At 35.1% G+C, this 13,581-nt stretch overlaps 1 protein-coding gene across 1 annotated transcript in view; it reads left to right on the forward strand.

Annotated features, from left to right (window-relative positions):
• LOC136027928 (zinc finger protein 271-like) overlaps nucleotides 1–13,581 on the forward strand; it is a 181,185-nt gene that overhangs the window by 101,409 nt on the left and 66,195 nt on the right. The window contains 1 exon segment of the mRNA XM_065705382.1: nucleotides 1,597–1,761. Coding sequence (XP_065561454.1) covers nucleotides 1,597–1,761 — 165 coding nt within the window.

The following is a 13,581-nucleotide window of genomic DNA, read 5'->3' on the forward strand; positions in this document are numbered from 1 at the left end:
AAATATGTATGCTGATTTCAAATATATAAGTTTGATTAAGTTTACTCTTATCTATCAAAGGTTACGAGCCTGAGAAAATTTTATTTATTTTCAAAAAAAATGGGGAAACATCCGCCAAAAGTCATAGAAGAGTCATGGCTTTTCTGGCGACAGCCGGATGGCGACATGGCTTTTTAGCCGCATAAAGGTGTCCATTTTGGTTTCTATCAATTTCCCTTATTCAGCGACATAATCTTAGTTTGCAATTTTTAATATTTTTCTTGTCTGGGTTTTCTAAATTGTTTTTTTTTTTTTTTAGCAAATTCTATTTCAACTTGTCTGTGAAAATGGCACATAGAATTTTAATAATTTTAACGCATACTTGAAGAGGATTTTGAAAGGAACAAATTCACTGTTAATTTTTTTCTAATTAATTCAAAAAAGCTATTTTCATCATTTTATTTGTCTCCACTAGAAGTTTTTACCATCAGTTTTATATTAGAAACTCCTGCACTGTTTTATAATTAGTTTGAATAGGCGGGCATAAATACGGTCAGCGTTTCAACTTGTCTTACTGACATCACAAGTGAATGTTTCAACATATTATGAAAATAGGAGTGCTCCGTCAAATTAAATTATGGTCAAAGATTTTGAAAGACGAGAAAGGCCATTAAAGAAGAACTTGGTATAGTTACTTTACAGAAGTGTTTTTTGGAAGATGGTAAAGAATTGAAATAAAAGAGGCATTGGCTTGGTTGCTATGCAGAAGCACCGGGAATAGCTAAAGCAAAGATACAAAAAGCTTGGAATACCACGAATTTCAAAACATTTACTTGACTTGAAAGAAACATATTTACAAGAAGAGACCGCAGCAGAACTCCCAAAACTGAAAGTTATAACTGCTGGTAGCAATTTAGAATCGAATAATTAAAAAAATATTCGACGGATGGTCTATGTGCCATATTTTCGAAAGAGCTACGAAGAGTTAGTATTTAAACATATTTTACCACAACTTAGTTCATTTCGCAGTATGAACCTTTCAAAGACCTTAAACTCATTATAGATTTGATTTGTGGGGTTTTAGGGGCTTAGGTCCCATTATTTTAACGAAATGGCATTCTCAAAAATTTGATTTGATGGATTTGAGGTTAAGAAGCCAGGAGGGCTAGTTGCCCTCCAGTCCCTTTTGATTCTTAGAAAGGGAACTAGAACTTTCAATTTCCAATAGAATGAGCCCCTGACGAATTTATATGATCATTCCTTCCATAGAAACTTTATATGCCCCCAGGTTCCGGGGAGGGGCCTGTGTAAACTCCGGTGTTTTTAATATTTTCATATTTCAAGCCTGAAATATTATAATTTCAGGCTTTACTTTTTTTCTATGTTAGTTAATCTTCGTTTAATGTTCCTGGTTTTCTTTTGCTTTATAAAAAGTAGAGTTTTAAAAACAATTTGTGAAAAAAACCTGCATATCTGCTGATTTTATGTATTCATATAATATCTTTATATTTACATTTTTACACGTAACTAAAAATGAAAAGTCAGATTTTTCAGATTTACTTAGTAAGCTTTACTGTTAATTTTTTCTTTGTCTGTTTAATTTAAATTTTGTTTTAGAAGTTGAAGATGATTTACCACGTGACAGCGAGAAGCCCTTTCATTATCCAAACCATCTTTTGTCACCAAAACCTGAAGATGTTCCTTCGCTTAATTTATCTGGCATTTCAGGACCATGTAAATTTGAATACGACACCCAGGAATCCAAATGTTCTAACAATGAAGGTACATCTAAAACATTGTGTTTTTGGTGATTGAAATGTATTGGATAATATTTTCGACAAAAATAGGACAAAGGGACTAAATCTTAAGATGGAACTTTTGTTTTATCTTAAATCAATGCTCAGATTTTTGCTTAACTATTTTGTAGTCTTTCATGAAAATTTTTTAATTTTCACCTGACAGTGGTTTGTTAAGTTTTATTATCAAACAGTATATGATAACGAAGGGTAAGGAGCGACCCGGCTCAATCGTAACCGAAACTCTTAAAACGGAATTTCGATATCAATAGATACATCAAAAGAATCCGATTTTTTGCTGATTTCAAATATATAAGTTTCATTAAGTTTAGTCTTTCCCATTAAAGGTTACGAGCCTGAAAATTGTTTCAATAATTAAAAAAAAAATGGAGAAACACCCTCAAAAAGTCATAGAATCCTAATCAAAATCTCACCATCAGATTCATCCTATCAGGAACCCTGTTGTTGAGGATTCTTTACCTTTAGGTGAGGAGTTCTATCTGATAAATGTGAAATTTGTATTTTTTTTACCCGAAGAAACATCACAGATGCGTGTTTATTTGTTTATGTTTTGTTTGTTTTTCTTTTCACAGGGGTGATCGTATCGATCCAATGGTCATAGAATATTGTGAGTGGCCTCATTCAAATGGAAATTAAAAGGTCTAATGCCCTTTTTAAGTGACCTAAAAAAATTGGAGGACAACTAAGCCCCTTTCCCCACCACTTTTCCCTGGAAATTGTCCTTTAGAAATTTTGAGATATCTATTATAAAACTTACTATAATGATCTGATAAAAAACAGAACTATAATGATAAAACGACGAGGATTGTTGAGGTACAGCTTGTAAACTTTTTAATATAATAGTACACGATTCAAAAATTCATTCTAACTGTAATCATTGAACAAAGAATTGATTTAGGTTCAGTTCTTGGACAGAATTTTTTGCTCTTTTGGATGGAGAAGAGATGCGGCTGAAGAAATATGTTGTTTTTGGCCTTTCCAGTTATTTTATTTCACCTCTTTGTATTGCTTCTTTTTTGAAAAAAACTCTTTAAATTGCAGTTTAATATACTTTTCCTAATGATAAATATAATTACAAAAAGGGAGCATCATTACGTTATATGCATATACAATTAAGAGATCTAACTTTCAAACATATACAGGGCTCCTGAAAGGGGGAGGTGGTACAAGGAGGCCATGTACAAGATCAGGAGACGTTGACAGTTGTAGTAGAAGTGTTGCTATTAGTAATCCTTGGAGGAATATGTCATGGGGAAAGAAAAACTCAATGAAAAGGGCGCAGGATTTTCTAGCATTACTATAAAAAAAAACAATGAAAAAATAAACATGAAAAAGTTTTTCAATTTAAAGTAAGGAGTAGCATTAAAATTTAAAATGAACAGAGATTATTAAGCATATGAAGGGTTCTAAAAAAAGAGCGAGGTATTTAGGAGAAGATAAATACATCGCTCTTTATGCTAAAATATTTTTAGTAATTTTAACTACTTATTCTACGGCCTTTCTGATTCAGGGGTCATTCTTAAAGAATTGGGACGAAACTTAAGATTTAGTACAAAGAGCGAGGTATTAACGGGGGAACAAATCTCCTCATATACATAATAAAAATATAATAATGCAAAAGTTTGTTATATAAGTTAATTCTTAAGTTTCGTATATTTTTTACTAATAAAAACGTTCGTAAAAAATTAAAAGTTCGAGTTACCTTTTTAAGTAACCGAAAAATTGGAGGGCAACTACGCCTCCTTCCCCAACCCTTATTTCTCAAAATCGTCTGATCAAAATTAAGAGAAAGCCATTTAGCCCAAAAAAAGTATTAGTGTGCAACTTTCATTTTAATAATTTATGTGCGGAGAGCCAAAATCAAACATGTATTAATTCAAAAACGTTCAAAAATTAAATAAAAAAACTTGTTTTTTTAACTGAAAGTAAGGAGCGACATTAAAACTTAAAACGAACAGAAATTACTCCGTATATGAAATGGGTTTTCCCCTCCGCAATCCCTCGCTCTTTACGCTAAAGTTTGACTCTTTGCCACAATTCTAATTTTTAAAAGAATTAAAAACTGAGTTTAAGCTTTTTCTTAGCAGTCATCAACATTTTTCTTTGCATTAGAATAATTAATTTTAAAAGCTGATATTAGTGTCACCACGAAGGAGAGAAGAGGAATCGAAAATAAAATTAATTGTCAAAACATATCGAAAGATATACTGTTTTATCTGTAGACTTCTAAAACACATTGAAAAATTAATTTTTTTGTTTTCGGTTTGTTGAGGTATGAAATTTTGTTTTATTTGGGTTTGTTTTCTCTGTAGACTTTTGAAACATATTGAAAGGTGTTTTTTTTTGTTTTTTTTGTTTTAATTTTTGTTTTATTCCCTTTTTTTTACTCTATAGACTTTTTATATTTTAGGTCACTTTTCACCACACGTGTCTGGAATGCACTTGCAGGGAATTACTTCACTATTTTTTTCAAAGAATCCATCTACGAGTGGTTTCTCAAACGAATGTGCATTGGAATCTGAAGGAAAAAGCTTAGGAAATCAGAAAACTGGTTTGAAAAGTTGCATGCAAAGTGACAAGAATAGAAAATTGGAAAGATATCAAAGAACTCATAAAGAGAAAAAATCATTTAAGTGTGAGATATGTGACAAAATATTTTCTCAAAAGAAGCAGTTGAAACAGCACCAAAGGGTACATTCAGGAGAAAAGCCTTTTAAATGCGATGTATGTGACAAGACCTTTTCTCAACCTGCACATTTGAAAACGCATCAAAGAATTCATACCTGTGAGAAACCATTTAAGTGTAATGTGTGTTACAAGACCTTTGCTCAGTCTTCAAATTTGAACCGACACCAAAGAGTGCATTCAGGTGAGAAACCGTTTAAATGCGATGTATGTGACAATACGTTTTCTCGCGCTTCAAGTTTGAAGATACATCAAAGAATTCATACTGGTGATAGACCGTTTAAGTGTGACGTATGTGACAAAATATTTTCTCAAAAGCAGCATTTGAAAACACATCAAAGAATTCATACCTGTGAGAAACCGTTTAAGTGCGACGTATGTGACAAGACTTTTTCTCAACTTGCAAGTTTGAATACACACCAAAGAGTACATTCAGGTGAGAAACCGTTTAAATGCGATGTATGTGACAAGACGTTTTCTTGCGCTGCAAGTTTGAACACACATAAAAGAATTCACACCGGTGAGAAACCGTTTAAATGTGATGTATGTGACAAGACTTTTTCTCAACCTGCAAGTTTGAACGCACATCAAAGAATTCATACTGGTGAGAAACCGTTTGAATGCGATGTATGTAAAAAATGCTTTTCTGGACGGGGCTCTTTGAACAGGCATCAAAGGGCTCATATCGGTGAGAAACCGGTGTTTTAGTTCAATACTCCCCTCAACATTCTTGAAAGACTCACCTGAATACCCTTTGTCTTTTTGAAAAGCAAAGTTCAAACATGTATACCTTTCTCAATAACATATACTATGCGTAAACAACGAACGAATTGTCATACTTATAGTCTTTGTCCTGAAGACTGTGGGGAGGTTGACATCCCTAACACTAGACCTTTCAACAATGCTCAACAAAATAGCTCTCTTGAAATTTGGTTCGGATTTTTTTTGTGGAATAACAGGATTGAGGGGGGGGATCGATTTCCCTTCATTCACTTTTGACTCTTAAAAATACACTAAAACTTCCAATCAAATGAGCTCCATTCGATCCAAAGTTTATGCAACTACCCGTTCCATAAAAACCTTATATGCGCTGGGCATAACTTACAACCTTTGCCCACTGGCTATAGGGAGGGGGGCTAGCTGCTCTCCATCATGTTTGACTTTTAAAAGGGAACTATAACTATACATTTCAAATCAAATGAGCCTCTTTTAAAGTTCATACAATCACCCCTTCCATTAAAACCTTATATGCCGCTTGGGCATAACTTACAACCCTTATCCTCTGACTCTAGGGGATTTTGTCCACCCTAAAGACCTTATTATATGATTTTTGGACTAATTTTGAACAAATGGCTATGTCAAAATTTTTGTCGGATGCATTTGTAGAAAATAAAACGTAGGGAGGGGTGGCCCCGATCAGTTTGACTCTCAAGAAGGGAACTAAACATCTGATTTCCAATTAAATGAGCCCGTTCCGGAGTTTATACAACCATTTTCCATAAAAACCTTACTTGCCCTCGGGAATAACTTATCACTTTTGCGTTTAGGGACTTTGGGGGGGGGGCTTTATCCCCTACAAAAAAATTTTCAGACCTTTCAACTAAGTTGAACAATGTGGTTACCTTAAAATTTTGATTAGATGCGTTTTGGAAACTGATGGGCTTGGGGGGGGGCATGTTGCCCTCCAATCACTTTTGACTATTGAAAAAGGCCCTTTCAAATTCCAATCGAGTGAGCCTTTTTTTAAAGTTAATACGACAACAAATGGTAATATCAAAATTTCTACCAGATGTATTTTGGGAAAATACGAGGTGTGAGGGGGGGAATATCTGCCCTTCGATCAAGTTGAATCTCAAAAAGGGTACTAGAATGTATAATTACCAATCCAGTGAGCCCCTTCGAAGTTTATACGACCACCCTTTCTATAAAAATCTTATATGCCCCCAGGGTATAACTTGCAACCCTTGCCCCGACGATGGTGGGGGGTTAGTCATCCTCAAAGACATAATTAAACATAAAAAAGGTTGCTAGCCCCTTTAATTTCCAATCGAATGAGCCTTTTTCGAATTTTCTACGACAGCAAATGGTCATGTCAAAATTTCTGTAAGTTGTATTTCCAGAAAATACCAGGTACGGGGAGGGGTATCCAACCTCTGGTCACTCTCAATCTTAAAAAGGAGCTAAAACTTATGATTACCAATGCAATGAGCCACTCCGAAGTTTTTACAATCACCCTTTCTATACAAGCTTTATTCCCCCAGAGCATAACTTACAACTCTTGCCCTGAGGGCTCTGGGGAGGATGTCCTCCTCATAAACAATATTTTTGGACCTTTCATTTATGTTGAGCAAAATGCCTTTCAAAAAAAGTTGATTGGATGCGCTTGGGGAAATTTTGGGTTTTGGAGGGGTGTTTGCTGCCCTCCAATCACTTTTGACTATTGAAATATGGCTGTATCCCTTTCAATTTCCAGTCGAATGACCTCTTTTCAAAGTTTCTACGGCAACTCCTTCGTTACGAAGTGCCCTGATCAAAAATAAAAAAGTAAATAAATAATACATGGTGCCATCCGCGCTTTTTACTTAGACAGCTCTATTGCGCTGTCTTTTTCCAATGTACTGTCTATTCCAAATTCATAAAATTGATTAAATTCAATTTTACCCATCAAAAGCAACAAGCCTAAAAAAAATTACTTGATTATAGAAAAAAGGCAGAGACCACCACAAAGAGTGAGTTGATCTTAATGAAAATAATACTATTAGATTCAGAATATTTAAAAACCCTTCTTTAGAGGTTTGAAGCTCCTCCCACACAAAAATGTGGAATTTCACAGTTTTCTGAACTGAGAGGCCACAGATGCCTGTTCATTTTTATTTAGTTCTTTCATCTATTATGAATGAATTGCGGTGGGTCATAATGGAGATGGGGGAGGGTAGATGCCTAAAAGAGGTACGGTATTAAAAGATTTTAATATCCAAATTGTCTAAATTTCAATTAGGCCTTAGATAAATCTAGAAAAGGGGCAGGGGGGGGGTATTAATCTTAGAATACCCTTCATTTAAACAAAGGCCGAAATAAGGAAGTTAATGGGTAATACAGGTTTTATTCGAACAGTTCGTAGTAACGAAATGTAAGTAAGGAGCGACCCGGCTTAAAAGTAACTGAAACTCTAAAGAACGGAATTTTGATACCAAGAAATTTATCAGAAGGATCGGGTTTATATGCTTATATCAAATATATTAGTTTCGTCAAGTTTAGTTTACACATCAAAAGTTACGAGCCTGAGAAAATTTGCCTTATTTTTGACAAAAGGGGAGAAACACACCCCTAAAATTTATAAGCACTAATGAAAATCGCACCATCAGATTCAGTGTGTCGGAGAAGCCTGCTGTAGAGGTTTCAAGCTCCCGTCTTTAAAAATGTGGATTTTTTTTGCCTGAAGAAAGATCACGGATGCGTGTTTATTTGTTGTTGTTTTTGTTTCCAGGAGTGATCGTATCAACCCACTGTTTTCAAGATTATCCTGATAGGGCTCATTCGAATGGAAATTAAAAGTTCTGGTGCCCTTTTTTAAGTGACCAAAGGAATTTTGAGGGCAAATTTCCCCCTCCCACGCTATATTTTTTTCCCCGTAGTCCCCCTATCAAAATTTAACATAGGCATTTTGTTCACCATAGTTGAAAAATCTAATAACTATAACTTTGAAGACGGCTTAATCCACCACAGTTCTCGGGGGAAGGGTTGTAAGCTATGAACTCTGAGCGTGGCTTGCATAAAATATTGGTTATTGTTAATTATGCAGACGTTTTTAGAGGTGATTTTTTCTGGTGGTGGTGGGGAAAGGAGGGGCTTTACGTGGGAGGATTTTTCCATGAAGGAGGTTTGCATGGCGAAAGGGACATTTCTATGAAGGGGGTGCCAGATTTGCCAGTATTATTCAAAAAACGATCAGAAATTAAATAATGGATTAAGATTAAAATTTAAAACAAACAGAAATTATTATGTATGTGAGAGAATTCGCCCCAAGTCAATGCCTCGCTCTTGACGCTAAAGTTCAAATTTTGTTCCAGTTCTTTTAGAATGACCCCTGAATCACAAAGGGTGTTTGATTAGAATAAATAGCTCTTTTGAAAGGACTAAAAACTGTTGCGCAAAGAGAAATGTATTGACTAGGGGGCGATCCCCCTCGTTTACGTAACAATTTATGTTCGTTTTAATTTTTAATGTGACTCATTACTTTCATTTGAAAAAATTGTTTTGTTTGTTTATTTAATAAGAGCGAGGACGTCCATTGTGGTGGTACCCACCATGTTTATTGTGCTTGGGCATTTTTCGAAGAAGATCAGAACTGAACTTAAAAAAAAATCCAGCTGAATAAAAAAGTTTCATCGATATTTCCCTTGTCATCAATTAACTCTTTTGCCTTCAAATTTTGACTACCTCCAAATTTTGGCTTGATACGTTTGTGAAATGAGTGTGAATGAGAGAAGGGCTGCTTGCCCTACAATTTCTTGTTACTCTTAGAAAGGGCACCAGAACCTTTAACTTTGAATTGAATTAGCTCCTTTAAAAGTTTCAATAATAATTCGAGCTATTATAGAGTGGTGATGCTTATGATATTGTATTTATGTCCTTTTGAAAACATTTTTTTTATTTAGCTCGACATCCGCCTAAATATTCACTAAAGTTTGATTTTAGTTCAAGTTCTATTAGAATGACCCCTGAATCACAAAGGCCATTTAATTAGAATGAATATTTCTTTTGAAGGTATTAAAAACTTAAGCGTAAAGATCAAGGTATTGACTAGGGGTGGACTCCCTTATATACGTAATAATTTATGTTTGTTTTCATTTTTAATATTGCTCCTTACTCTCAGTTGAAATATTTTTTTTGTTTAATAACAGCAATAAATAGCATGTCTGTGCTGGCGGTACCCACCATGTTTATTAGGCTTGAACACTATTCGAAAAAGATCAGAGCTTAAATTTATAATAAATTAAAATTTCAACTGAATAAAAATTTATTTTATCGATGTCCCTTGTCATCAATTAGCTCGTCTATTATAGCGACAGCTTCCGTCACCGATACACACTGTTTGGGAGCCATGTTTAAAACTAAACTCATAATCAGTTGCAGAACCGTTAAACTTGTTTCTCGTACTGAAAGGCCCAACATCCCCAATCAGGAAAAACTCTTAGATTCCCGATACTGTGTCTTTACTCTTTGCACATTTTAATGTAGGCAGTCATTAGATGCTAATGTCGGTAAGCAATGAGTTTTATAACACCAGAAAAGATGTTTCAAAGTTTCACCTTTGCTGAAATTTAAACCAAAACCACCGGTTCCCCAAAACAGACACTTAGCTAGATTTTAGAAAATTCAACTGATTCCTATTCAAGCACAGATATATCGAGGAAGTTGCTGGTAAGCCAGAAGTTGCAGGCTAGATTTCTGTGGAAAGCATAAAACTTGCCTGATTTTATACTTTTTTTTAGCACAAGCTCCGACTAGGTACAAGAATTTTTTTGCCAGTCTTTTTTGGCAAAATAAAAATAGAGTAAACGAAAGTGGGAACATAAATCGCTAATGGATAAAGAATTAAGACTATTTTGTTATTCGAATGTAGGTCAAAATTTTAACATAAATGGGATTGTGGAATTGGGAATGATGAAGTGGGGATAATTATTGAAATCAATCGATTGTAAATTTGTTTAATTTGGGACCCACTATAGGACTAAGGTCATCCTGCTCCCATCCTGTTACAACTTTGAATATAGATGAATAATGATCATCTATTTTGTTATAAAAATTTAATCACGTTCTAATATGTTTAAACTGCTCATATTGTTAAATATATTAGTTTTTGCCTCATTTATTAAAAATGTGTTTTAACTATTGTTTAAAAAAGAAGAAAAATAGGCCTTCACGAGTCAGGACAACAATATTTTCTGATTCAAGTTTTCTTGGTTCTGCACTTTCAAGTGGACGTGTTTTCGCGGTCAGAAATTTCAGACAGATCAGCCTGAAAATAAGTGTTTCGCACTAAGAATCTGCTTTAGGACCTTTTCTATAAAAATCTATTTCCCTTTATAAGCCCATTCCCTCCTCCTCTCATATCAAATAAAAACTTCAAGTTCACTTGATCCCTCAGTCAAATAAAGTTTCAACTGGGTTCCTTACGCCATAAATGTAATACTTCGCCAAACCCTTGAGATTGCAAACACGCCCTTTTGACATTCTGGATGCACATAGTGTCCTATAACCTAACTTAGCTTTAACTTCAACTACTCAATTTTCCCTGGAAGGTTAAACTCAATACCTTAGACGATCCTAAGATATCATATATTTAACTTTAATGGAAGCACATAGTGTCTTTCAATTTAGCTAAAAGTCTCCTCAGCCATCCGTGGAAGTTTCAATTTGATATCTTTAGCCTTTCTTGAGAAATTACAAATGCACTCATTTAGCAACAAAGATACATACAGTGTCTTAGTGTGGTTCAATATCCCCCAAGGCTTTCTAAAAGTTTCAAATTAATACTTATAGCCGTTTTTAACATGTTGAGTTCTGAGTTCTGAGTTCTTTATTTAACATTAAAATTCATAAACAAAAAATTACTTCAAGACAATCTCCCCCATAAAGCTCCATGGCCGGAAAGAACAGGGGAGAAAAAATACCAACAACAAAAAAATATAAACAGAAAACAAAATTGAGTCGCCCACCTTAATAATCTCCAAAAAATGACAAGCTAGGGTAGCACATGATTTCACCAACTCAATTAAATATCCAACTCAATCCAGAGACATCAACTCCAAGGGAAACCGGAATAAAAAATAAAGGGACAAAAAAAAACAACAAACAAACAAAATTATTTACTAGCTAGAAAATCTCTAACATAATTTTTGAACATACCAAACGAGTGGCAGTTTCGTACGAACTCTGGGAGCGTGTTCCAGATCCTGTTGCAAGCTGTCAGAGGGTTAAAGTCAGACCTCACTGACGGTGTGTGAAGAACCGGTAAATTGTTGGAAGTGCGGAGATGATAAGTCGATTGATCAGAAACAAAAGATATATTATTACATAGGACAGCAGGAAGATGGCCGTGCAACTGTAAAAAAACGAAAGAAGAACAAGAAAGAAAATAGAGAGATTTCAAATCAAGCAAGGGTTTAAGTGAAAAACGGTTAGTTTCCTGAATAAGAGTCCTTGCTTTATCATAAAGTTTTGAAAGTGGCTTCAGAGACGAGGGAAAAGTTGACATCCAAATAAAAGAACAATATGAAACATAAGACTGAACTAGGCTGCAGAACAAGAGTCTAAGAATCGACCCTGGAAATATATATTTGAGCTTTCTAAGGATTCCGAGACTCCTGGAGACTCATTTTAATCAGGTCAATATGATGCTTGAACGAAAGATTTTCGTCAAGCAAGATGCCTAGGAATCGAACGTAACGATCCTTAGGTCTACTTAGAGAACCTCTTGATACATTTATTTCATTTAAATCAGGGCAAGCCTTTGAGACTGGAGAAAATGAGAAAACATGACTTTTCGACATTTAAGCCAAGATAATTCACATCAAACCACTGGATAACTCTTTCAAAAAGGGCTATCATCCTTGAACGAAGATCAGACTCAGTTCTACCAGTTGTGCCAAAAGTACTGTCATCAGCAAAACCAATAAGTGTATCCGGTAAGGACAAACTCTTGTCACAGCTAGTGACGGATACTGGTTGACAAAGACGACAGCAAATGGTAGGTTTTAAATTTTTAACCGTATTAATAAGGTCATTGACGTAGATTAAAAAGAGTATTCGCCCAATGACAGATCCTTGTGGAACACCAGACTCTATTCCAGAAGGATTAGAAAAGTCCGGATGAACCGAGATGACTCGATCAGATAAATATGATAGAAACCATGAATAAGCATTCCCTCTTATACCAATATGGGACATTTTCAGAAGACGAATCTTGTGTGTTAATGAGTCAAACGCTTTTCGAACATCAAGAAAAAGAGCAGCAGGTATCAAACCAGAGTCAAGAGCTGAATTTAAATAATTCAAGAGAGTTGCACATGCATGCTCAGTTGAATGTTTCGCCCTAAAACCAAACTGAAAATCATGAAAAAAGTGTTTAGAATTAAGAAAATCAAGAAGTCGAGAAAGCATAGCTTTTTCAAAAATTTTATTAAACACTGATAAAAGAGATATGGGACGATAATTTGCAGGATCATTCCTTGATCCACCTTTAAAAAGGATGATAACACGAGCACGCTTTAGAGCACTTGGGAAGACACCATTTTCAAAAGAAAGATTGACAAGTCTCGTGAGGGCACACACAATGACAGGAAGAATGAACTTGACAACCTTAGTCGGAATACGGTCTGGGCCAGATGATGAAGAACCCCTCAAACAATTGACAATTCTGGCTATTTCAGCTTCATAGACAGGTTCCAATGCCATTGATTTAGGACAAGGTGGTCCTAGATAAGACCTAAAATCAGGTAGAGAAGAAGAAGGACTTACAGAAGAGGCTGTAGTTTTGCCGATATTAGCAAAATAGGAAGTAAACGCATCTTGAACTTTTAGCTCACCCTCTACATTTTCCCAGTCAATCACAACACTTGAAGGGACAGAAGGAGGCAGAAAAGATGGCCTAATAACAGAATTGATTACTTGCCATGTCTTCCTAATGTCTTTACCGCACGCAGAGAATTTTCTATGATAAAATAACGATTTAGCCTTTCGGCAAAGCGAATTGTAAATTCTTCTATAAGCTTTGAAAAGTTGAAGCCGAGAATCACGCGAAAATGGCTTAGAGCACCTGTAAGCCTTCCAAAGATAATTTTTCTTCCTCCAACTTTTAAGGAGTCCAGGGGTCATCCAAGGATTCAAAGGGGTTGTTCTTTTCGATGCTGGATTTGACTGGGGTGCATTACATGTATCAAAGATAACTTCTTTCAAAGAATCATAAAACGAATTAAACAAAGAATCTATGTCAGATCCATTTTCAGAAATACTCCACGAACGACCTGCCAACCGTGACCTAAGAATATGCAAGCCCTGATCATTAAATTTTAAAGAGGAAAAACCAGCTTCTTGG

Source organism: Artemia franciscana, chromosome 6 (assembly GCF_032884065.1).
Source record: "Artemia franciscana chromosome 6, ASM3288406v1, whole genome shotgun sequence".
NCBI lineage: Eukaryota > Metazoa > Arthropoda > Branchiopoda > Anostraca > Artemiidae > Artemia > Artemia franciscana.